At 49.2% G+C, this 26408-nt stretch overlaps 1 protein-coding gene across 1 annotated transcript in view; it reads left to right on the top strand.

Moving 5' to 3' along the window:
* Positions 1 to 18087: 18087 nt before the first annotated feature.
* Positions 18088 to 26408, top strand: part of LOC139050187 (xaa-Arg dipeptidase-like) — a 45396-nt gene continuing 37075 nt past the window's right edge. Inside the window, exon 1 of the mRNA XM_070526394.1 lies at positions 18088 to 18969. Within this exon, the coding sequence (XP_070382495.1) occupies positions 18088 to 18969 (882 nt within the window). The remainder of the gene's footprint in view (positions 18970 to 26408) is intronic.

The raw sequence follows: 26408 nt of genomic DNA, 5'->3' as shown, positions 1-26408 counted from the left end.
GTAGTTCAGAATGGCTTGAGTGAGCTCCGCTGTAAAGGCCGTTCCTCTGTCGGTGATGAGGACTTCTGGGGCGCCATGTCGCAGCAGGATGTTTTCGACAAAGAATTTCGCCACTTCGGCTGCGCTACCTTTCGGCAGTGCTTTAGTTTCAGCGAAGCGGGTGAGGTAGTCCGTCGCCACGACGATCCACTTATTTCCGGTTGTTGACGTCGGAAAGGGTCCCAGCAAGTCCATCCCGATCTGCTGGAATGGTCGGCAAGGAGGCTTGATTGGCTGTAGTAATCCGGCTGGCCTTGTCGGCGGTGTCTTGCGTCGCTGACAGTCGCGGCATGTCTTGACGTAACGGGCGACATCGGCGGTTAGGCGCGGCCAGTAATACCTTTCTTGTATCCTCGATAGCGTCCGGCAGAAACCGAGGTGCCCAGCGGTCGGATCGTCATGTAGGGCGTGCAGTACTTCTGGACGTAGCGCCGACGGAACAACAAGAAGTTAGTTGGCGCGGACTGGTGAGAAGTTCTTCTTCACGAGTAGGTTGTTTTGAAGCGTGAACGAAGATAATCCACGCTTAAATGCCCTTGGGACAACGTCGGTGTGCCCTTCCAAATGCTCGATTAGGGCTTTTAGCTCCGAGTCACCTCGTTGCTGTTCGGCGAAGTCTTCCGCGCTTATTATTCCAAGGAAGGCGTCGTCATCCTCGTCATCTTGCGGCGGCGGGTCAATGGGGGCGCGGGATAGGCAATCGGCATCTGAGTGTTTTCTTCCGGACTTGTAGGTTACAGTGATGTCGTATTCTTGTAGCCTGAGGCTCCACCGTGCCAGCCGTCCTGAAGGGTCTTTTAGGTTGGCTAGCCAACACAACGCGTGATGATCGCTGACCACCTTGAATGGCCTGCCATATAGGTAAGGGCGAAATTTCGCTGTGGCCCAAACGATGGCGAGGCATTCCTTTTCGGTTGTAGAATAATTGCCTTCTGCTTTTGACAATGATCGGCTAGCGTAAGCTATCACGTGTTCATGTCCATCTTTTCTCTGGACTAGGACGGCACCGAGGCCTAGGCTACTGGCGTCAGTGTGTATTTCGATATCGGCGTGCTCGTCGAAGTGCGCAAGTACGGGCGACGACTGCATGCGTCGTTTGAGTTCTTTAAATGCGTCGGCCTGTGGCGTTTCCCACTTGAACTCGACGTCACATTTAGTTAGCTGTGTCAGCGGCTCAGCGATGCGTGAAAAATCCTTGACAAATCGCCTGTAGTAGGCACACATGCCAAGAAATCTACGCACTGCCTTCTTGTCGGTGGGCTGCGGGAACTTTGCAATGGCAGCTGTTTTCTGCGGGTCGGGGCGTACTCCGGATTTGCTGATGACGTGGCCTAGGAATAGAAGCTCATCCTAAGCGAAGCGGCATTTTTCTGGCTTCAGAGTGAGCCCTGATGACTTCATGGCCTCTAGTACTGTGGCAAGCCGCCTAAGGTGATCGTCAAAACTTTCGGCGAATACAACGACGTCATCCAAGTAAACTAGACAGGTCTGCCACTTCAATCCTGCTAAAACCGTGTCCATCACGCGCTGGAACGTTGCAGGCTCCGAGCACAGTCCAAATGGCATAACCTTGAACTCGTAGAGGCCGTCTGGGGTGATGAAGGCGGTCTTTTCACGATCTCTTTCGTCGACTTCTATTTGCCAATAGCCAGACTTGAGGTCCATCGAGGAGAAGTATTTAGCGTTGCAGAGCCGATCCAATGCGTCGTCTATCCGTGGGAGAGGGTATACGTCCTTCTTCGTGATCTTGTTCAGACGACGATAATCGACGCAGAAACGAAGGGTTCCGTCCTTTTTCTTCACCAGCACAACAGGAGATGCCCACGGGCTTTTCGACGGCTGGATGATGTCGTCGCGCAGCATTTCATCGACTTGTTCTCTTATAGCTTCACGTTCTCGCGGGGAAACTCGGTAAGGGCTCTGGCGAAGTGGTCGAGCATACTCCTCGGTGATTATGCGATGCTTGGCGACTGGTGTTTGTCGAATCCTCGATGACGTCGAAAAGCAGCCTTTGTATCGCCGGAGCAGACTTCTGAGCTGCTGTTGCTTAATCACGGGGAGACTTGGATTAATGTCGTTGTCTGGTTCGGCAACCATGGTCGTCGGGGTAGATGCGGCGGATTCCGAGAGGACAAACGCATTGCTGTTTTCCAGAATTTCCTCGATGTATGCGATCGTCGTGCCCTTGTTGATGTGCTTGAACTCCTGGCTGAAGTTTGTCAGCAACACTTTCGTGTTTCCTCCGTGCAGTCGAGCGATCCCTTTTGCGACGCAAATTTCACGGTCTAGCAGTAGACGTTGGTCGCCTTCGATGACACCTTCTGCGTCAGCGGGTGTTTCGGTGCCGACCGAAATAACAATGCTGGAGCGAGGCGGGATGCTCACTTGATCTTCGAGCACACTCAAGGCGTGGTGAGTACGAGGGTTCTCCGACGGTATCGCATGGTCTTCCGACAGAGTTATTGACTTCGACTTCAGGTCGATGACTGCGCCGTGTTGGTTGAGGAAGTCCATGCCGAGAATGACGTCTCGTGAACACTGTTGGAGGATAACGAAGGTGACAGGGTAAGTCCGGTCGTGAATGGTAATTCTTGCCGTGCACAGTCCAGTCGGCGTTATGAGGTGTCCTCCGGCGGTACGCATTTGAGGGCCTTCCCACGTAGTCTTAACTTTCTTCAACTGGGCGGCGATGTGTCCACTCATGACGGAGTAATCAGCCCCTGTGTCGACTAAGGCAGTGACTGCGTGGCCGTCGAGAAGCACGTCGAGGTCGGTGGCTCTTTGTCTTGCATTACAGTTCGGTCTTGGCGTCGGATCACGACTGCGTCGCGTTGACTTGTGGCTGGTATGTGACGTCGTCAGGTCGTCTTTCGTCGTCGCATTCTTTCCTTCCAGACTTCGTCGGGACGGCGGCGTGTCGTTATGTCGTCGAGGTAGTTTCTTCGGCGTCTTCGTCGGCGGCGGAGGATCTTCGACAGTTCGACGGACAGCAACCGCACCTCCATCGGTTGCTGCTTTTAGTTTTCCGGATATGGGCTCGCTGACCGGCCCCGGGCCGGGCCAGTGTATGGTCGGCGCTGCGGCGACAGGTAGCGGTCTGGTGATGGCGAACGGGACGATCGTCGAGCGCTCCACTGAGTGGCGGCGAGGTAATCGGCGATGTCACGTGGGCGCTCGCCAAGCTGTGGACGCGGCGCATTCACGGCGAATCCTCTCAGTCCCAAGTCGCGGTATGGGCATCGGCGGTACACATGTCCGGCTTCTCCGCAGTGATAGCAGAGCGGGCGGTGGTCGGGTGCTCGCCAAATGTCCGTCTTCCTCGCGTAGGTGCGCTGGGCGACGGGTGGGCGTGCTGGCGGCGGCGGCGGCGGACGACGGAATTGCGTCGTTGCAGGGCCCTGGCGTTGTCGCGGAGGGGGACCTTGATGGCGTGCGACGGCGGCGTAGGTCATCACTTCTGGCTGGGGCTGTGGTAATTGAGGTTGCACCTCAGGAACCCCAAGCGATCGCTGAACCTCATCTTTGACGATGTCAGCGATCGAGGCCACTTGAGGCTGCGACGAAGGGAAGATCTTCTGAAGCTCCTCTCGTACGAATGCCCTGATAGCCTCGCGCAGGTCTTCGGAGGCCAGTGATTGAACTCCGGCATAGTTTGTAGCGTTGGTGCGGCGGTCGAATTGCCGGTTTCGCATCTCGAGTGTCTTCTCGATGCTAGTGGCCTCGCGAAGAAACTCGTCGACAGTCTTCGGTGGGTTTCGTACCATACCGGCGAAAAGTTCCCCCTTAACACCACGCATTAGTAGCCGGACTTTCTTTTCCTCGGACATTTCCGGGTCGGCGTGGCGGAATAGGCGGCGCATTTCTTCTGTAAAAATCGTGGTGGTCTCGTTGGGCAGCTGCACTTGGGTTTCCAGTAGTGCTTGGGCTCGTTCTCGTCGTAGGACGCTTGTGAATGTCTGCAGGAAGCCGCTTCGGAAAAGGTCCCAGGTCGTTAACGTGGCTTCTCTGTTCTCGAACCACGTCCTGGCAGCGTCTTCCAATGCGAAGAAGGCATGTCGCAGTTTGTCGTCGCTGTTCCAGCTGTTAAATGCAGCGACCCTCTCGTACGTCTCGAGCCAGGTTTCCAGGTCCTCGAATGTTGAACCGCGGAACGTGGGGGGCTTTCTGGGCTGCTGCAGCACGACGGGGGATGCTGGGGCTGCCATTGGGGTGGACTTGGTGGCAATCTTTCTGGTCGTCTCGGGCAAAAGTCCGTGCTCCGGGGGCAGTTGTTGAAGACGGCGGCTTGCTCGAAGGTCCGGGACTGCGTTGGTGTTGTCTTTGCGTTCCAGGCTTGGATCACGGCTTGTCGGGGGCGTCCGGTACATGGACCAAAAGCACCTCCACCAGATGTCACGTGGTGGTGACGTTGAATAACACAGTAGCAATACAGTGAACAACAAAACTAACTTTTATTGGGCGAACCTGTGCCCACAAAACAGGCTACACTTAGAGCACAACGATAGCGGCGAACACAGTCGGCGATCGTCGAAAAATCTGATCAGTGGTTCAAGCGCGTCGGCTTTTATACGCAATCGTCGAATGTTCCAGACTAATCGTTGGGATCCGCGTGCCTTCCATAAAGTTCTACACCTTTCGCGTCAGGCGAATAAATCAGATAACACAAGGTTCGGCAACAACAGACTGCGGATAGAAGCATCAATAACTTTCCAGAAACTTCGGATACATGGAAGCGCGTCCCGCGCTGTGCGATAAGATTTGTTAGGCGGTGAAACCTGGTCGCCCGATAAATATAAATACACGTGTCAATATATATATATATATATATATATATATATATATATATATATATATATATATATATATATATATATATATATATATATATTGCTAAGAGATTTATTAGCAACGGGCGCGAACGGGTAGCTGTCACAAGCGTTCGGCGAAAGACAGCAACCACGAGCTCATGCCGGTAGCGATGGTGCTGTGGCGCAGGCGGCTACTCTTCTTCGTTACAATCGCCCTCCGCAGAAAAAGGCGCCATCCTGGCGGCTCAAGGCGCAGAGACTACTATTGGGTCGTAGTACGGCTTAAGGCGAGAGACGTGGACAAGTTCGCGGCTGCGATGGCGTAGGTCCGTCGATGGCGTGAGGGGCTCTACGATGTAATTGACGGAGGACGTTTGCTCGAGAACGCGGTAGGGTCCTAGGTACTTTGCGACAAGTTTTGAGGAGAGGCCGGGTGTAGTAGCGGGTACCCGAAGCCATACGAGAGAGCCAGGAAAAAAAGTTGGTGCAGAACGGCCGGCAGGTTGACGGGATTGCTGCTGCCACTGGTCCTCGGTGGAAAAAGAGCGGGCAAGCTGGCGGCATTCCTCAGCATGACGAGCAGCTTCAGATAGCGGAGTACTTTCGGACGCGTCAGGTGTATATGACAGAATAGTATCGAGAGTAGTAGAAGGTTCTCGTCCGTATAGGAGAAAGTAAGGGGAAAAACCAGTAGTTGCTTGGGTCGCAGTATTGTACGCATACGTCACGAAAGGGAGAACTTGGTCCCAGTTTGAATGATCAGAGGCGACGTACATGGAGAGCATATCGCCAAGAGTACGGTTGAAGCGCTCGGTCATGCCGTTAGTTTGCGGATGGTACGCTGTACTGGTGCGGTGAACGATTCGGCATTCGTCGAGTAGTGCCTTCAAAGCATCGGAAAGAAAGGCGCGGCCTCTGTCGCTCAGAAGTTCGCGAGGGGCACCGTGGCGAAGAACGAAATGTCGTAACAGAAACGAGGCAACGTCGCGGGCGGTGGCAGTCGGCAGAGCAGCTGTTTCAGCTTTGCGGGTTAAGTGATCCACTGCAACAATAATCCAGCGGTTGCCTGCTGGTGTGGAGGGTAGCGGTCCGTAGATGTCTATGCCAACACGATCAAAAGGCCGACGAGGGCAGGGAAGGGGTTGGGACGGGTAGACTTGTCCGGGAGGTAATTTTCGGCGTTGGCACGGAGCGCAGGAGCGAATGAACTTTCTGACGTAGGTATACATGCCGCGCCAATAAAATCGGAGGCGTAGTCGAGCATAAGTCTTGAAGAGGCCGGCATGTGCGCACTGAGGGTCTGCGTGGAAAGCGTCGCAGATAAGGTCACGGAGATGGCGGGGTATGACGAGAAGCCACTTGCGACCGTCAGAGAGGTAATTACGACGATAAAGAAGGCCGTCGCGAATGCAGAAGTGGGTAGCCTGGCGGCGAAGAGCGCGCGAAGGTGATGAGGTGGATGGATCAGAAAGGATGCTGATGAGAGCACTGATCCAGGGATCCTTGCGCTGCTCCGACGGTATGTTGCGCAGTGCATGAGATGGAACTGTGGGCTCAAGGGCGGATAGGCAAGCGCAGTCAGCGGAGACCGGTGAGCGAGAAAGGGCGTCAGCGTCCGTGTGTTTGCGGCCGGAACGGTAGAGGACGCGGATGTCGTACTCCTGTAACTTAAGGGCCCAGCGAGCAAGTCGGCCAGATGGGTCCTTAAGGGTAGACAGCCAACAAAGGGTGTGATGGTCAGTGATGACATCGAAAGGGTGACCATACAAATAAGGACGCAATTTTCCAAGGGCCCAAATAATGGCTAAACACTCTTTCTCTGTAACAGAGTAATTAGCCTCGGCCTTTGTCAGAGTTCGGCTCGCGTAGGCAACGACATATTCATCAAAGCCCGCTTTTCGTTGTGCGAGTACGGCGCCAAGTCCGATGCCGCTGGCATCGGTGTGGACCTCTGTGGGCGCTTCAGGATCGAAGTGGCGGAGGATAGGTGGCGAGGTTAGCAGGCGGCGTAATGTCGTGAAGGCGTCATCACAGGCGGGCGACCAAGCGGAAATTTCTTTGTCGCCACTTAGAAGGGCTGTCAGGGGTGCACTTATGGAAGCGAAATTTCGAATGAAACGTCGGAAGTATGAGCACAAACCAAGAAAACTTTGAAGCTCTTTTAACTTCTTTGGTTGCGGAAAGTCGGTGACAGCGCGGAGCTTGGCTGGATCCGGAAGGACGCCGTCTCGTGATACAACATGGCCAAGAATAGGGAGCTTTCGGGCACCAAAACGACATTTTTTTAAGTTAAGTTGAAGTCCCGCGACAGTAAGGCATTTGAGAACTTGCTCGAGACGGCTGAGATGGGTTTGGAAATCAGCGGAAAAGACAACTACGTCATCCAGGTAGCATAAACATGTGTTCCATTTGAGGCCGCGTAAAATATTATCCATCATTCTCTCAAAAGTGGCGGGAGCATTGCACAGGCCGAAAGGCATTACGATGAATTCGTACAATCCGTCAGGTGTCACAAATGCTGTTTTAGGTCGATCAGATGGTGCCAAGGGGACTTGCCAGTATCCGGAACGTAAATCCAGCGAAGAAAAGAATTCAGCTCCCTGCAAACAGTCGAGGGCGTCGTCGATGCGCGGTAACGGGTAAACGTCCTTGCGCGTTATCTTGTTCAGACGTCGGTAGTCGACGCAGAATCGAATAGAGCCATCCTTTTTCTTAACGAGGACGACCGGTGATGCCCAGGGACTGTTGGAAGGCTGCACAACGCCACGCTTGAGCATGTCAGCAACCTGGTGGTCAATGACACGGCGCTCAGAGGCGGAAACTCGGTAAGGGCGCTGCCGTAAAGGTGCGTGACTGCCGGTATCTATTTGGTGAAAAACGGTCGATGTGTGGCCCAAACCGGAAGCATGGCTGTCGAAAGAAGCGCGGAACCTCTGCAGGAGAGCAATAAGCTGGCTTCGTTCTGAAGATGACGTGCCATCGTCGATGGAGCAGTGGAAAGCGTCGAGGAGTGACTGATCAACCGCAATCAACCGCAGAGTCACAAGTAAGTGCGCCAAGGCCCGCAGAAGTAGAAACGGCAGGAGTGTCAAAGATGCAAAAGGTGTCGACTGGTTGAACAAGGCCTAGGCATTCACCATGAGATAAAGCTAAAGGGCAGGCTGTGGGATTGTCGACGACCATTTTCGTGACGCCATTGCGAAGAGTAAGGAGAGCAAAGGGCAGCGGAGAACATCGGCGGCGAATGAACAGCTCAGAGGGCGTAAAGAAAACAGTGGCATCAGAAATAGCGGCGCACGACACAGGCACAAGCAGGGAAGAGCGTGGAGGGACGGAATTGTCTTCGGAAACAAACAGTTTAACACTGGAAGGGTCGTTGTCGATAGGCTCGACGTCTGGAAGTGCAGAAAGTTCGAGTTCGGCGTGACAACAGTCAATAACGGCGTTATTATTTGCAAGGAAGTCCCAGCCTAATATGATGTCATGGGAACAAGTGGGCAGCACGACGAATTCGACGGTATACAGTAGACCTTGAATGAAGACGCGAGCAGTACAGGCAGCGAGAGGCGTTATATTTTGAGCGTTCGCGGTTCGAAGGGAGAAGTCGGAGAGAGGCGTCAAAACCTTTCGTAGTGTGCGGCAGAGTTCGGCGGAAATTACGGATACGGCGGCTCCTGTATCTACAAGCGCCAGGACGGCGATTCCTTCGACAGAGACTTCGATGACGTTGGCTGGAGAGGGACGAGGACTTGGGCATTGCGACGTGGACGCAGTTCGTGCCTCGGGAACTGCGGCCATCAGTTTTCCTGCTCGGTGGACACGGGACGACGCCGCATCGGAGAAAGCGAGCGACGGCGGGGAGATGGTGAGCGGCGAGTAGAGGCGGTTGGGCGGTCAGGGGAAAAGGAAGAAGTAGGAAGGCTGGAAGGCGACGAGGAAAACGGAGCGGGGAAAGGTGGCGCCCGCCGGATGTTCTGAAGAGGAGGCATGCCACGACGACACTGGCGCGCCACGTGACCAGCACCACCGCAAGCAAAACATATTGGGCGGTTGTCGAAGGTGCGCCACTGGTGGGGGTAAGGTCCGAGTCGCGGTTGAGGATTCGGAAAAGGCTGTCGGTCGGGCAGCGGCATAGGAGGAAAATGCCGGCGGTCGTGAAGCGGCATAGATGGCGGCAAAAATGTCTGTGGTCGATGCATAGAGGGCGGCAGGGGCGCTTGTGGACGAGATCGGGAAACTGCTTCAGCGTAAGTGAGAGGAGCCGTGACTGGTGGCTGCTCTACGGCTGGAGGAACGGCTTGAGAGACTTGTTCTTGAATGAAGTCGCGGATCGTAGGATGCAAAGCAGGGGGTGGTTCCTGGACAGAAGATATCAACGATAGCTGGCGGGCGACCTCTGCGCGAACGAATTCCTGGATTTTTATGAAGAGAGTAGCATGGTTGTAGTCGTCGACCCCAAGGCTGGATAGAGAGTCGGCGGGCGGGGTGGGACGTCGGGTGTGAAGCCGTTGCCTGCGCAACTCGTCGTAACTCTGGCACAATTCGATGACTTCAGCGACAGAGTGAGGACTCTTCGATAATAACATTTGAAATGCGTCGTCCTGAATACCCTTCATTATATGTTTGATCTTCTCCTCCTCTGACATTGACGCATTCACCCGTTTGCAAAGGTCGACAATGTCCTCAATGTAGCTCGTGAAGTTTTCTCCGGTCTCTTGGGAACGTGTGCGCAAACGTTGTTCTGCACGAAGCTTTCTTACTGCAGGCCGACCAAAAACTTGGGTAAAGTGGGTCTTGAAGACCAACCACGAAGTGAGGTCGGCTTCATGGTTGAGAAACCATAGTTTCGCAACGTCCGTAAGATAAAAGGCGACGTTTCTTAACTTGGTAACGTCGTCCCACTGGTTATGGGCACTCACTCGCTCATAAGACGAGATCCAATCTTCAACGTCTTTGTCATCTGTGCCGGAGAAGATAGGGGGATCTCGCTGACGCAAGGCACCGGCACAAACCAAGGTGGCCGGCGCCGTTGGAGGAGCTGGAGGAGTGCGTGCGTCGTCGGGCATGATGGGAGGTAGAGTGCGACTCCGAAGTTCCAGGGTGGTCGAAACCCAGCACGTCCACCACTTGCTAAGAGATTTATTAGCAACGGGCGCGAACGGGTAGCTGTCACAAGCGTTCGGCGAAAGACAGCAACCACGAGCTCATGCCGGTAGCGATGGTGCTGTGGCGCAGGCGGCTACTCTTCTTCGTTACAACATATATATATATATATATATATATATATATATATATATATATATATATATATATATATATATATATATATATATATACATATCTAAATATATATGTATCCTACATTATTGGACCCTCCAGGACCGTTTACAGGGTATTACATACGGGGGGGGGAGTCATCATAGACACAGACAAGTCAAGGTTGTTAAACCAAGAATGAATTGAAATAACGCAGGTTAAGTAGTGCAGCGAAATAGGAGTACAGGTGACTTCAAATGCAACAACACTTGGAATGGAAAGATAAACTATACAATTCTAATTTCCAAAATTTGAAAGCAAACGCTCTTTAAATTCTTCAGGATCAAGGATACTTCAGGATACTTCCGCTGATCAAGAGCGCCAGAGGAGCACTCGCGGTGACGCCACTGCCACAGTCACCTTCGATCCGGGAGCGCTCGTGTGGCTCTCAGTTCCTTTAACTGCCCCTAGCCTCTCATCAAAACTGGTCCTTATCGTGGCCCTTAACCTGCCCCTAGCCCCTAGCCTCTCATCAAAAGGCCCTTATCGTTTTCTCGAACGCGCATCTCCTGTGAACTATGTCATAGAACCAGTTTGGCCATCTTCAGACATGCGCCGCCGTGACGAGACCTTGTCCATGTCGACCGTTTAAAGCGTTACTACGACCCGCTCATCCTGACGAGCTGTTAGGTTGCCGGACGGCTCCCTTCTCGCTCCCGGGGGGTGATTGTAGCGAAGAGAGACGCTAGTGGGTTCAGCGCTACTGGCTCTTAACGCTAGTGGGTCGAATGCTCCTGCTCAGCAACGGCTCTCGTGCTTGGAAGCTGTGACTGCCCTGCCCGTCGACATTGCGCTGCTCCGTGCTCTGCCAAATAAACACCTTTAGAGTCTTAGTAATATAAACAAATTACATCGTGCAGTACTGATGATGGTCTGTTTGAAAAGCGAGAACGGCATAACGTAAGAGGTGATAGGCAGTTCATTTCTTTAGTGGTTCATTGTATAATATTGCAAAAATAAAATACGTGAAGACAAAGAATGAAATATTGTTACATTGTCTCAATTTGGTTGGAAATACTACAATTAACGAACCAGCAAGCGCACATTTCTTTGTTACGAAGCCTTGGTTCTACTGGTAAGGTGAAAGTGCGCTTGTTAAAGAAAAATGTTTTCGCTTGCTGGAAATATGCACGTGCTGTAGAGATGGAAAATTGCGTCTAGGCCAAATAAACGAGTAACGCTTTCGGTACAGGGAAAAGTTCAGCAATGAGGGACGTTTCATCGACACTGAGTACTCTAACTTGAATCTGGCTTTTCAAAATAAGACGTGTCGACAGTTCCCTTGGAGAAGCCCCGTAACGGCGATTCTCCAATGAGGCTTGTGGTGGCAGAAAGAAAAGGGTGTTGCGAAGCTAGATGTGAAATGCGGTTATTTTACAGCAATAGATGCTGTGGTGTAACTCCGCTGGTCGCTGTGATGTCTACCAGGGCCATCACTAGAGCCCCAATATCTTTTATATAAAAGAACTACAAAACAATTTGGCACAACCTATCTCACAATGATTGTCGATGGTAATGAGTCTCAAATTGAATCTATATGTCGACATAAGCTACCGCCATCATCGAAGCAGGTTATGTGTAAGGCGTGTACTAGAGCACCGTTCCTCTTTCGGGCTTCCCTAAGAACACTCGGTGTCATCTAGCGCCGCAACCGCGAAGACTGCGCGTGGCCCCGAAACGCATGGCGTACCAGTGCGTTACAACGTTGAGAAACACGCCATGCGGCAACCGAGATCCTCTCTCGTGTTTCTAACTGGACGCGCTTCGCCATGTTGGCACGTGTACTTGCTTATCCTTATCGGGCGACCACGTTCCACCCCCTAAGAAATGTCATCGCATTTGGACGCGCCTGCATGTATCGAACGCTTCTGGAATGTTAGCGATGGTACCATCCGATGCCTGTCACTGAACCTTGCGTAATCTGACGGGAATAGCGTCGAACTTTGTGGAAAACACTTGGGTTCCAAGGATAAGTCTGGAACGTTCGACGACTGATGTATAAAAGCCGACGCATTTGACCCGCTGATAAGATTTTCGAAGATCGCCGACTGTGTTCGCCGTTTTCGTTGAGCATTGAGTGCAGACTGTTTTTTCTGGGCACAAGTTTGCCCAATAAAGTTAGTTTCGCCATCGACATTTTGGTTGCTGTGTCCTCAACCGTCACTACTGCGTGACAATATAATGTGTCTGACAAGAAGTCCGTGCGTGACCTCCGAGACAAGAAGCATAGCTCGTCCTTGCCTACGAGTGCTTAGGAATATTCTATCACTCGCCACACACTCTGTGGCACATACTCATTGACACAAATTGACGAGATCTTTATTGAAGAGTGGCACTTGCACAGTGCATTCATGGCGCAGCTCGTGAAATGCATTGGATTGAAAGGCGTTCATTGAATAACGGCACATAACCAAGGTATTTTTTCTTGAAGAACTCTTGTGACATGATTCTATTGCGGTCAGCAATGCAGACATTTACGGGATCTTTACCGTCATAGTAGGGGGGCACATTCCGAGTGGCGCATACCTACTTGGCTAAGTTGGCATCAGATACGTTCATCGAAGAGTGGCACACACCTAATGGCACATAGGCAGATACCTAGGGTGGCATTAATGGGGCTCATTGAATACCAGCGTAGACTGAGTGGCACATACCTAGTGATCCGACTCGGAGTCAAAGAGTTTCTTTGACCTGCCCTTACCTACCTAGTCCCGCATCCGCAGTCACCCCTGTCGGCATACTGCCACATACTCAGTGAGCCTAGTTGGTCCGACGGTTGGCTTCGAACGTCGTTTCCTCTGCACAGCTGCGCCACCCATTCGGCTATGCACGTACTATTGTGCCGCGAGGATTCGCACTTATGACTGGGTAGTCTAGCATTCTGTCACGTACTTTTTTTTCATATCTATTGCGGCAAGCTTTGATCTTCTGATGCCCTCACTACGCTGGTAAAAGGTCCATACGTGTCACTTTAAAGATACCAAACAGCACAATTTCTACTTGTAGAAACCTACAAAATTAGCCAGCATTGTTGCCCCTAAAAGGGTGGCAAAGTCTAATCGATCGAGGGAACCAGTTGGGATGAAGTTCTCTTTGGTCATAGATGGTCTTTACTTGAACAATCCTTGCAATAAACTGTACTCACGGAGAAACAATGGGCTAAACATTGTGGTCCAACTTTCTTGTCTTTCAAAATTTGTGTACACGAATTAGTAAGAATACATAAAAGAACACATCATCTTTGTTTAGCACAAACAAATATCGAACGGTATGCGCATCCAAATGAAAGTTATTTTCAAAATCTTCTCTAACACTGTCTTGAATAAATACTACAGCTTTACAAGTGCATGATACAACAATTCTCTGTCATTTCCGATGCGTAGCAAAAGTGGCAATTTGCAGGAGACAGAACAGTACCTTTTTTTATGCAACCAAATTTAGGTAGCCTTTCTGTGTGCAGTATATAGAAAATTGATCTTGTGCATGGCGAAACAGGTATCTTGCACTCTGGCCTAATTATGTCGTGGCCCGCTACACCAGAAAAATCTAAACCGTAAAGTAGTTTCTGAAAGCGCTTCAATAATAAACCATCGAGCAGCCATTTCCTTGATACTGCATAGACATTTTCAACGGGAAAACGCACCAAAGAAAATGCGCCCCAGATAAACTTCATACATAAAACCCAACAATGAAGATCACAATACCGTGGTGACACCACTAGGTTGCATGAAGTTTGAGAACATTGGATGTTAACTGTCAATGGAAAAAGACGAAGTCACAAACTATCTGTTGCAAAAAAGATACACTATACCAAGCCGAACAGTGAATACAGACGTAACGAAGTTATCTCGCCCCATAGGTTCGAAGGTAGAAGAGCACACAAAAGTGGCAAATGCATTCTGGAAGCGTTGCATATACGTCCTGGCACAGTGAAGAATCTGTCATGCGTGGTACATTCTTGTAGCCACGCACAGATGACAAGCTGTTGCCCGTGCACATATAGAAAGACGGTGTGGAAGAAAATTATTAGCAAAGCGCTAGGGTGCCAGTACTCGCACTCGGCAGTGATGTGCACTGAGCTTAAATGCTTCTAAAGGAACCCCAAGGTATTGTGGTGACCGGCATGTCCATTCAATATGAGCCTATTGACTTGGCGTAAAACCCCACAAATTAAATGAAATTCTTATGCTTTTAGATGAATTATTCCGGACGTCAGAGCCATTTTAAACCAATGAGTCAAGGACAGGACCTTATGATGGTAGATTTTTCTCACAGAAAAAGGCAAGATCATCTGTGTCGGCCAATACATTGAGTTCGTTGCCCAAGGTGTTAAAACCCTGATTTTCCCTACACGGTGGAAGGCTAATATAAGGTGGCTTCAGAGGAAGGGCAAACAGAAGTCGTGATTTTGGTCACTCTTGTTTTACAGATGAAAATACGAGTACTACTTGTATTAACAATGATCGCAGTATAACGGTTAGAACAGCACATGCTAACTATTTTATAATGAATCATCTCAACGTTTGCATATATGTTCTCTAACTTGGAACAGGAAAGCGCGGTTCCTAACGCAATCAACAGCTCTCGCTAGAGCCATTGCAAGTAGCGCGACATGATCAGGGTAGTATTGCCCCAATTGGAGAATTCTACGCACAATGCAAAAGTTGGTTTATGTGGAACGGTCTTTTGAATCATATTTGTGATGAGGCGTAATTACAATTAGCATCGCCTAATTACATAAGCCCTTGCATTGCCGAAAGCCTATTCGATAAAACACTTCCATAAATTTTGTATTCCACATTCAACAGCGTAATGGGCCTGAAACCGTCTGCATAACGAAATTTTTCTTTTTGTCATTACATTTTGGGCAACTCAGCCGACGTTTTCGCTGTAAGGTATTTTACTAATTTTCTTGTGTGGAATTAAGGTAGCTGTATACCTCTGTAGATATTATCCAAGGTATTTATGTAAGCGTTCTGTACTTCTTGATTACGTAATGCCTCTGTGACTGCTGGTATCTCTACTGAATCAAGTGCCTATTCATAATCTATGAAAGCCATATAGAGAGGCTTATTGTACTCTCTAGATTTCTCGATTACCTGATTGACGACATGGATGTGATCTATTGTAGAGTATCCCTTCCTGAAACCGGCCTGTTACTATGGTTGACTAACGACTAGTGTTGCCCTTATTCTACTGGACATTATTTTGGTGAATGTTTTATATAATACTGAAAGTCAGGTAATGGTTATAAAATTTTTAGATTCTTTAACATCTCCCTTTTCGCGGATTCGCATAATGTTGGCATTCTTCCCGTTCCCTAGGACCCTTGAAATCGATAAAAGTTCGTACAAAGCGCCGGCAGTTTTTCAAGCATTAGGTTTCCTCCATCAAATTAAATCGACTGCTAGTCCATCTTCTGCAGCCGCTTTTCTCCGTTTCATGTCTTGCATGGCCCTTCTAACTTCATCGCTAGTTATAGATTGAACATCTCTAACATGGTAATTACTACTTCGAATGGAGGTATAGTGGCTGCTCCGAGTATTGGGCAGGCCAGTATGAAATCCTGCCGCTGTTCTTACTATATCAACAAAGTAGCTGATGATATTATTCTGCTTAGCTTTTGGAACGTACATCTTAGTTTGTCCAATGGCAAGTTTCCTAGTCACTGATTTCAGGCTGCGTCCATTTTTTACCACGCAATAATACGTACGTCTTTCGCCAGTAAGATAGCTTTTATTTACCAAAGTGTTTCTACTCATTTTGTGGAAACGACCGAATGCTTCGCCGATCACAATAACGGCTAGGCACCACTAGTACAGAAGAAACAACGACAATAACTTATCCCATCGCTCGCTTGCTTCACATGTTTACGAGATGGAGCTGATGTCGCCTTTTCAAGAATAGCCTGGGGCCTATTAACAGGGTTGCTCATAGAGGAAAGACGCGCACAAGCAATAGTAGGAATGTAAATAGTTGTTTTAGTAGACACGAGGGGTTGATTCCTTATAGAGTAAAAGAGGAAGAAAGTCCATGTTTTGCCATTTCACCACCAGGAAGCGCAACTTTCGCAAACGAATTCTCGAGGAGACTTCTTGATTTTACACCAATATTTGAGGCAGAATTATTAATGCGAAAGCAGTACATGCCCCATGAGGGAGAAAATGCGGCAACATCAAGAGATGGTACAAAAATTTACTGACAGTGCAAATAATAAAAACACGTAAAAAAGCTCGGATTGACGCCACATTTCTGAGGTTTGTTCCTGTAAACAAACTAAACTAATTCCTTTGAAAATAACATTTCTTAAATTGTGGTCTCGGTTACAACTGAACCCGGGCCTCAGGGGTGCAAGAAGGCCAGGAATGCTCCACGGTTCTTGGGTCAGTAAAAATTAAGGTGCTTAGTAGATGCGTCATTGCTCAGTTCAAGTTTATACGCTCTTCGCCGGCAAGCGAACACGTTAAGGCGCTTGGCGGGTTTTGATTTGGCCTTACTGAGCCGAGCACAGTTGGAACACAGGCTAAAGCTTGCGCGGACAAGGAGCGTACGAAAAAAAATTCCTCAAAGGGACTATAATGCTTTCGCATTCCTACACATAACCAGCCTTAAGTGTCTCTGTCTAAATTTCAGCAATTATTTTAGCTCTTCAAGAACTTCCGTAAATTCTTTGACAGCTATAATATTGACCGATACTTTGTCAGTGTGTTCAGCACTCACCTCAGCCTCAGACAGTACCGTTTTGAGTATACTAGACACATTATTTCTTTCGACCTCACGTCCGGTGCGCTTGTTCGGTACCAGGTCATGGTGGGTTGTCTTTAATTGAAATGGCCGACACACTTGCATGTACACCCCTACATCTACTAGTCATGTATGTTCCGCCAACATCTGCTGACATCAGCGCTAGACTTAGATAATTTGTTAGCTCAACGTGTTCGGCAAAGGAGACATGCCAAATAAAAGAATTCAACCACTTGCTTTACCCTTGGGACAATCAATGGTGTACCACACGAGAATTGAATTTGTAGATGAATTTCTAAGGTGACACCAGTTTCGAGGTAATATTTCCCAACGCGATGTATAAATACAGGCGTGCTCAAGTTACTTTTGTGTTTCAGTGCATAAAGGAATGTTCTGTTACAAGAAGAAACTGCTACAGCAGCGCATCCTTACGGCGAGTTTCATGGCGGATATCTCCAAACCGGCGCCATTCTGGAAATGCATTCTAAGTGGATACGCCTTACAAAGTGACTCGTTACAATTAGTTAGTTGGAATGTGTGTTGTAAGTAATTAATTGAGTAAATAATTAATTTTCGTTACTTCCGACTATGCGTTTCGATTTCTCCTGCTACTAATATCCTCCTCTTCGAATAACACAGCTCAAGGACATGAATTATGCAATCTGCCACAGGCGATTTTTAAAAATTCCATAAAAGTTAAAAATGACCACCCCATATTTCACCAGCTCTTGCGTCACTGATTCGCGTTGCGGGCGAAATTGCAAATTAAAAAAGATATCACTTTCGCGGATTGCACAATGCGCTGTTCATTATATGATGCGAGTACAATAGCCACTTCACGGCAAAGTCTAGTTGATGACGTCGGGTTTATGCAGTGAACTCTCATTTTAGTGAACTTCAAGGGACCGAGGAGACGAAAAAGAAATTCCGGCAGAGCACGCTCATTCACGTGGGCTACGCCGACTATCGATGTTTTAGCCGAAATCTCGTCAACTGCACCAGACTCGAATATCCGATCGGGTTCCACTCGACAAACGCTCCGCTTCAACACCAAGTTCAAGTCCATGAGTGAATTTTTCGTCATTCTACGGGACTTTGAAAATTCGAAGCGGCGGAAGCCCCATTAGGCCTCGACCGCCTCACCACCTAATAACCGGATCGGTTCTGCCGAGCGTACGAGATGGCTACATCAGAGGACATGGACCTGAAAATAACTCCCCCGCATCCGGTTAACAACGCGGACGAAAATGGGGACACAAGAATAATTTCCGAAGCGGGGACTAGCAAAAGCGAAGACATCGCTGCCCAGAACAAGGCGATGGATGGCTGGCAATTAGTTCTATCGCGGCGACAGCGAGAGGCTGTCAAGTGCAACGACAGGGAAACGGCTCCCAACAACAAGAATAACATAAACGGACAGCCATCAGCAAGCGGCGCGAAAGGGGGCGGGCAAATCGGTCGTCGCAACGTGCACCCGAGGAAGGGGAAGCCTCTGCCACCATTACCGAAGAATGACATCAAGATAATACTGAAGCCCCACAAAGGAATAATGCTCAAGGAATATCTGAGAACAAAAATACCACAAGCAATTATTCGGGCTACCGGGACGATTATCACAGGAAACGAACCGAACCAGTGCAAAATCTCTCGAGAGGATTTCATACGGCGAATCCGAGAGGGAACAAATATCATAATCGTCTCCACACCTTCACTGGAACTGGCGGACGTTATTCGTCGAATCACGTGCATGGAGCTGCGAGGCAAGGAACACCCCTTCAATGTGTACGTAGTGGATCCAGATGATAGCTACAAAGGGGTGGTACACGGATTCCCAGCACACACCGAATCAGCAGATCTCCAGCAGCACCTGCGAGTCAGGACCCAAGGAGACACCATCGAAAGGGCCCGAATGCTAGGAAGCTCAAATACCACTCTCTTCACCTTCTCGGGAGGTACACGCACCAAATGCGTGTACTACAAGGGAGTTGAGATGCGGTGTACGGAGTACAGGCCAACAATCCAAATGTGCCTGGAGTGCATGCAAGAGGGACACCGCTCGGATGTTTGTCCGAACCCACAAAACATATGCCGTGGCTGCGGACTGGAAAGTCCACCCCCACAAGGACATTAATGTGAAGTGAAGCGCACCATGTGCAGGGCGGCGGGGCACGAGACGCGTCGGTGGTCGAACAAACGGATTGCCGCCAAGCGCGTGAAGGCGACTCGCCAATCTCAATCGCGGGGTGCTGGGTGCTCGATCGCGGGACATCTACCGGCACCAACCGCGATCCCGATCTCCACACGGAAGCAGAGCGAAGAGCAATACCCCCTCGAGGGACCCCTCCAGCTCCAGGGCTTCGTAGCGGTAAAATTCGCCCCTGCCTAAAAAACAGCAGGTGAGCTGCGCGAGGGTGGTTCTCCCACTGCTACAAAACAGAATACTGGTGAAAATGATAAACATATTCAAAAATTGGCAAAGGAAAATGCGCGACTAAGAGAACGGCTCTCATGAGAACAACGCGAACGACAATCACTTGAGAAACAAATGTCAGAGTTAGAGGCGCGCTTCAATAGCACAATACTACAGCTGGGAACGCCGCGTCAGTCTGAAGAAATAGCCTAAGTTAAAGCGGCGGCGAATATAAACTGCCTCCGCGCAGTCTCCGACAACCGAAATCTCAAATAACGTGCAGATAACGGCAGCGCAGATCCAGACAATGATCGCGGAAAAGTTGAAAATATTTATGCATGAAATGATGACGTTAGTTACCGAAAGGTTAACGGAATTTCAACAACTATGCACCAACGACTTCGAGAGACACAAGGTAATCGGGTCGGAACAGCTTAAGGCAGTCTCGAAGGCTGTTCCCACTAAAAAACGCGCAATTGCGATAGGTGCGGGTTCGGTAAAAACTAAAATAAGCCACTGCGTAACAGAATCCGATGGCTCGGACACGGAAACGTCACGGGCTTAAAATAAGAGGGGGCAACATGGGTAATCACTCTAAGAAATCACAACGAATACAAAATTCAGACCAATTAGAGATATGGCAATGGAACTGCCGCTCCTTCTCCAGGAAAGCGGCAGTGTTCCACCAGTTTATCAAAAACTCCGGAATCGCTCCGGACGGGATATGTCTGCAGGAGGTCGGGGCCAAGCCGGCCAAACTGCAGGGATACTACACTCTGAGTGATCCTCAAAATTCGAAGGTCGCCACGCTGGTGAGAAAGTCGATAAACGGTCAATTATTAACACTTCCGCAAACTGCGGGAGAGACTAATTCCATTGTTATCAGTGTGATGCCAAAGAAACGAAGTAAGGCACACACACTAATCACAAATCTGTACAGTCCTCCCAAAAGCAAAGGGGATGACCTACCTCACATTCTCTCAGCAACAAAAGATTAAGCGGGCACCAGGGATAAGGCGGTGATAGTGAGTGACTTTAATGCACCCCACATATTATGGGAATACGCGAAAACGTCGTCCAAGGGGTTTCTACTCGGGCGCACCGCAACGGCCTTGGTCTTACGGGCAATCAATCAGATCGGCAAACCGACACGCACGGGTAACAGCGTCAGCAGAGACACGGCGCCCGACCGTGCCTTTACAATTAACATCAGAGACGCACAATTGGTTTCCTTTGACGAAAATTTGGGAAACGATTACGACATAATCCGAGTAGCGTTCTCCACGCCCAACATACGGAGAATAATAGGAATGACTAAATTAACTGACTGGCCTCGTTATAGAGAACTCCAGAGAGCGCTGGAGGAGTCGGATACAGCCCCGACCTACATGCGAGAATGGACTGAATTCCTTCGACGAGCACACGGGGACACCACTAAAGCCGTTGAGCGTACAGCGGAGGTGCCGGTGATAGACTGTCACCTTGTCAGCCTGTGGGAAGAGAGGCGGAAACTGGCCAAGAGGTGAAAAAGGCAACGTCTAAACGAACACCTGAGACAACGCATCGCTCTCTTGGCAGAGCAAGCCCAAGGCCACGCCAACGAGCTCACTAAAAACAAGTGGGCAACGTTCTATAGAACCCTATCAGGAACTCTTGGAACGACCAGTACGTGGTGAATACTACGAAGCATGCTAGACCCGATGAGCTCGCATACTGAGAATAACAAGAAGCTCCAAATTAAAGCAGACAATTTCGAGGGTACAGACCAAGATCTCGTCCATGCTCTTTAGTAAAAGTACAAAGGACCCTCACCTGCCACGGGATCGTCATACGTGAGGAGACAATACGCGGGGGGAGGCGAACCCTAAATTAGACGAAGATATAACGTACGCGGAAGTGTATGAGGCCACACCATCCGCAGAAACTCGGCAGCGGGCCCAGACTCGATCACAAATGCAATGATTCGAAACATGGATTCGGTAGCCCTAGCAAAAATCACAAAGATTTTTAATAGCGAGTGCTGGTCCAAGGGAGACTTGCCCCAGGAGTGGAAATTGGCTAAAATAATCATGATCCCCAAACCAAAAAAGAATCCGTCGATTGATACATTACGGCCCGTGTCGCTCACGTCCCGCCAAGGTAAGCTCTATGAAAGGGTTATCCATAGCAGATTGCAACGATACCTGGAAGAGCGGAGCTGGTTCCCGGACTCCATGATAGTGTTTCGCACGGGTTTATCTTGCCAGGACGCATTCCTCCTACTTAGAGACGAAATTCTAACTAATATAACGCATGACGACGAGAGACTAGTCCTAGCACTAGACCTCAAAGGAGCCTTCGACAACGTCTTTCACGCCGCAATATTGGAGGAACTTTGAAGTCGGGGGTTGTGTTTCGCGCACATACAATTACTTAAGAGCGTTTCTTTCCAACACCGAGGCGAGCATCAGTATTGGCCAAATCACTTCGGATTTATTTAAAATGCCTGGCAAAGGAACACCTCAAGGAGCTATATTATCTCCTCTTCTCTTCAACACGGCGACGTGTCGCCTCGCGCGCGATCAGGATCGGATACCCGACCTAGGTTACACGCTCTACGCAGATGACATCACGCTGTGGACGAGGAAAGGTTCGCTACGGGATAAGGAATATACGCTCCAAAGCGCAGTATTAGCGGTGGAGAAATTTTCTAGATGGAGTGGCCTGAAGTGCGCACCCGAAAAATCTGAGGTTATCCGCATACACACGAAAGGCTACAAATCCAGAGGATCGATTAACATCGTGGTTGAGGGCCAATCAGTCCGAGAGGTACCCACGATGCGAGTCCTGGGTTTGTGGCTTCAGAGCGATGGGAGAGCAGTACAGACACTCAAGACCCTCAAATCCACAACCAACAACACAGCCCAAATGATACGTCGCGTGACGTATCGAAAAGCGGGAATGCGAGAAGACGATACCCTAAGGCTCGTACAGGCCTTAGTGGTTAGTCGAATAACGTATGGCTTACCGTACCAAATCCTGAACACGGAGGAGGAAAAGCAGGCTAACACAATAATCCGAACCGCTTTCAAAGCTGCTCTGGGCCTGCCTAAATGTACTTCAACGGAGCGCATGTTAGCTTTGGGAGTGCACAACACTTTCGACAAACTGAGGCAGGCCACCCTGATGCGACAGACAGATCGCCTCAGGTTCACAAAAACTTGTAGGGTAATATTGGCTAGGCTCAATATCCCAGCATATCCCAGTTATCTCACAGAGCAGGCCGTACCTCTCCCTCCTTCGATGAGATCCAAAATTACAGTAGCCCTAATTCCAAAGAATAGGCATCCTGAGTACAACGAAGAAAGGCGCAAAGCACGGGCACACCACACTCAACCAGCGTACTCTAATTACCATAGGTACAACAAGTACTACACGGACGCAGCTGTGTATGCAGAGGCGACCGGGCAGCGCAACCAAAGGAGGTACGCCCTGGCAGTCGTGAACGCTATCAGCCAACAGCAAATTACCGCGTCGGCCATGGTGGGATCCCCTACCTCGGCGGAAATATCAGCAGTGGCGATCGCACTCGCTCACGCGGAGCGTTCGCAAAGGGACTCGGTCGTGGTCACGGACTCCCAGGAGACATGTCGCATGTTTCTCAAAGGGCACGTGACTGCGGCTAGCCTCGCGATAATCCCCAAATCCTTCAACCACCATCATCGCCTACTCTGGTGCCCGGGCCACGCGGGGGTACAGGGGTACGAAAAGGCTAACGCGTTAGCTCGAGGGTTCACTAACCGAGTTACGGCATTCTCTTCAAACCCCAACCACCCGCACTATCCCTCACAAAATTCCACCAATTTAAATGCCAAAGACATCCTTGCTCATCAGCGCGGAGTCTGCAGAAAATACCCGCCACCTCACCCACAACTTAACGGGAAAGAGGCCGCCCATTGGCGTAAAATACAGACCGGGGTGTTCCCCATTTAAAATTGCTAAACGCCATGCATCCCACTCGTTATAGGGCCAACTGTCCTTGGTGAAGTGGCATACCTACCCTAATACACACAACCTGGGAGTGCAAGAAGCACCCTCATAGGCCAAATACCAGTAGGACAATGCAGCAGTGGGAGGCACAGCTCGCCCGCTCCGACCTGGCAGGACAAAAGTCCTTAATTAGCCAGTTCGGGCAGGCGGCAGAGGCCAGTGGGGCCCTGGACTGAGGGGCTCCGACCACCCCTCCTTCAAATCTTTACAATTGCAATAAAGTTTCTCTCTCTCTCGAGGGACAGAAGGAAATAGTTCACTTAACTGAAAGTTCGCTAAACTGAATATTCACTAGACCAACATAAGACATGGCATACAGAGTCAAAAGTTTGAAGTGTAATTCAGGGAGCAAACGACATGGCATACATAGTGCTAGAAATGCGTGAAATGGAATTTGTGCATGTCAACAAGTGCAAGGTTCATAACAGTTATAATGCTGCCTTTGTGTGCACACGCGGAACCGACGAGACTCGAAAGAAAAAGACGATGACCACGCCACGGCCAGCCCGTCGGAAAAAAAAACACACACACTACGGGGTTTCTGGTGTGACAGATCGCCGCTTTGCTCTGGCGGCGTTGTAAGCGCCGGCGATGGTTTTGTACTGGTAATCTCGGAGGTTGTGCCTCGTTGCCGTTTGTTTTCCGTGCCGCCTCTTTGCCCCAGGGGCGCTCGTTACATTCCCGCTGGAGGGGCGGTTTCTTGAGGGCGAGCATCGGTTGCGCCTGCATTGCAGAGCGCAAAACTTTGTTAAAAATAAGCCTTGGTCCTCTGAGCGAGTTCGTGAAACTGAAATATTGTCTGTTCTGAAATTCGTTAGAGTGAACCATTTTTGCATAGAATCTATAAGAAAACTGCCGGGAATTTTTAAAAAGTTCATTATCCTGAAATATTCGATAAACCGACGTTCGTACAACTGAGAGTTTACTGTATATAGTTTATGATAAAAGGAACGAGATGCCAATGAGCAGCGTGCTTTGAAAGGCTAATACCAGGAAATGTGACTCGTAGGTCCTGCTGGCTTGTCTAGCTCTCATTGACCACTTCAAAGAAGTAAACCCTCTTCACAAAATTTTTTGTCACTACCAGACGGACAAAAGTTACCCGGTAAGGCACTCATTACGTTTTAGCTTCCCTGTTAGCCACCATTTGAGATAACCAAGGAAACCTCGTTCGAAGGCAAGAAACAAAAAAAAAACAAAAACTAGGAAGAAACCGGACAAAAGAAGGAAAACGGAATAGAGAGCGCTTTCCAACGGGAGCTTGCCACAGCTTGGGTATAGAGCACCAGGAAACCGCCTAATGCAAGAGATACCCAAGATGACACTGTTGAGCTAAGCAGCTAGATGTATGAGCTTCTTTACAGAGCTGTCTAGAAAATATACATGAACAAAACTGCTAATGACATACAAATGGTGGTGTTTGGCATTACGAAAGTATGCGCAGAAGACGCTGTGTGGTGTACCTATGAAAAGAGGCACGTGAAGTGTGTAGGAAGGGGAAGCTTCACCTAATATATATACGTATATATAGCTGTCGTATAGTATATATACAAAAGCTTCACCTAGCATATTCAAGTTGTGCGTTCGAGACATCAGACAAGAATAGAAGCCTTATTCTCTACCTGTAGCATCAAAAAGAAAAATCATTTGTCCGATTCAAAACTCAATAAGAGCGTAACCTCTAGATGGCATTTTTGGTTGCGCTTAAAATATATAGTGAAAGAGTTGACAGTCACTTTAGCATGCTTTAAAGAGCATGGTGGTGAGAGCCTTCGCGCTGACCAGACATTCATTAAATTACTTTGACATTCTCATTCGAAAGAATTGTTACTGCCGATTGCTTTTTTCTTTTTGCTTCTTTTCCTCTTTCATCATCATCATCAGCCTATTTTTTATCTCCACTGCAGGAAGAAGGCCTCTCCCTGCGATCGCCAATTACCGCTGTCCTGCGTCAACCATTTTGAACTGGCGCTTGCAAATTTCCTAATTTCATCAGCCCACCTAGTTTTCCGCTATCGTCGACTGCGCTTCCTTTCTGTTGGTACCCATTCCGTAACTCTAATGGCGCACTGGTTATCTATCTTACGCAATACATGGCCTGCCCAGCTCCTTTTTTGAATCTTTATGTCAATTAGAATATCGCCTATCCGTTTTTGCGCTCTGATCCGGGCACACCACTCTCTTCGTGTCTCTTAACTTTGCTCATGTTGTAATTAGGGGAGCTACTGTGCTATAAACACAATGACAACAGAAGAAGTCAGTCCTGTGCTGTTCACTTTTACTTGAGTACTTCGTGTGTCGCAGTAACCCGCCCCCCCCCCCCCTAATTACAAAATGTACTTCCACCAACTAGCCCAATTTGCCGCTCTACTCTTCACCGTACGCCTTACATTTTTGATTACATCGCTTTTTGCGCGGTCCTTGCCTTGTTCTCGATCTTCTTGGCCAACCTCCAAGTTTCTGCCCCATATGTTGTCACCGATAGGATTCAGTGATTGTACGCCTTTGTTTTCAATGACAGTGGGAAGCTCCCACGAAGGATCTGGCAATGCCTGCCGTATGCACTCCAATCCCTTCCTATTCTGTATATTCGCTTGTAATGTTCAGGATCCAGTGTGAGTAATGGATTTAGATAAACGTGCTCTTTCACAGAATCTATAGGCTGACTGGCAAACCTGAACGTTTGTTCCCTTGGCAGGGTATTGAGCATTATCTTTTTCAGTGATATTGTTTGTCATTGATGGTATTGAGCATTATCTTAGACATCGCCACTGGTTACTGGCACGTTAGAGCGGCCGTGGCAACTCTATGAAGACCACTATTTAAGACACATAGGCAGGTTCACTGAATTATTTCTTCAAAACCTATTGTAACACTTTCATCAATGAGGCTAGCTACATGGGCTTGTATATATGGTGCCTTTTGTTTTCTTGTAGCGCAGGCTGAATGAGAGGGACATCAAAAGGTAATTTAGTATAACGCACAGCGCTAACTTTGAATAACAGATTTATTTCCAGTTATCGCGAGCGTACTCGTACTGTCCAGAGCGTCATAAGATACGT

This window comes from Dermacentor albipictus, chromosome 9 (assembly GCF_038994185.2).
Source record: "Dermacentor albipictus isolate Rhodes 1998 colony chromosome 9, USDA_Dalb.pri_finalv2, whole genome shotgun sequence".
In the NCBI taxonomy this organism is placed as follows: Eukaryota; Metazoa; Arthropoda; class Arachnida; order Ixodida; family Ixodidae; genus Dermacentor; species Dermacentor albipictus.
Note: the sequence above shows the minus strand (reverse complement) of the source record. Positions and strands in the feature narration are given on the sequence as shown.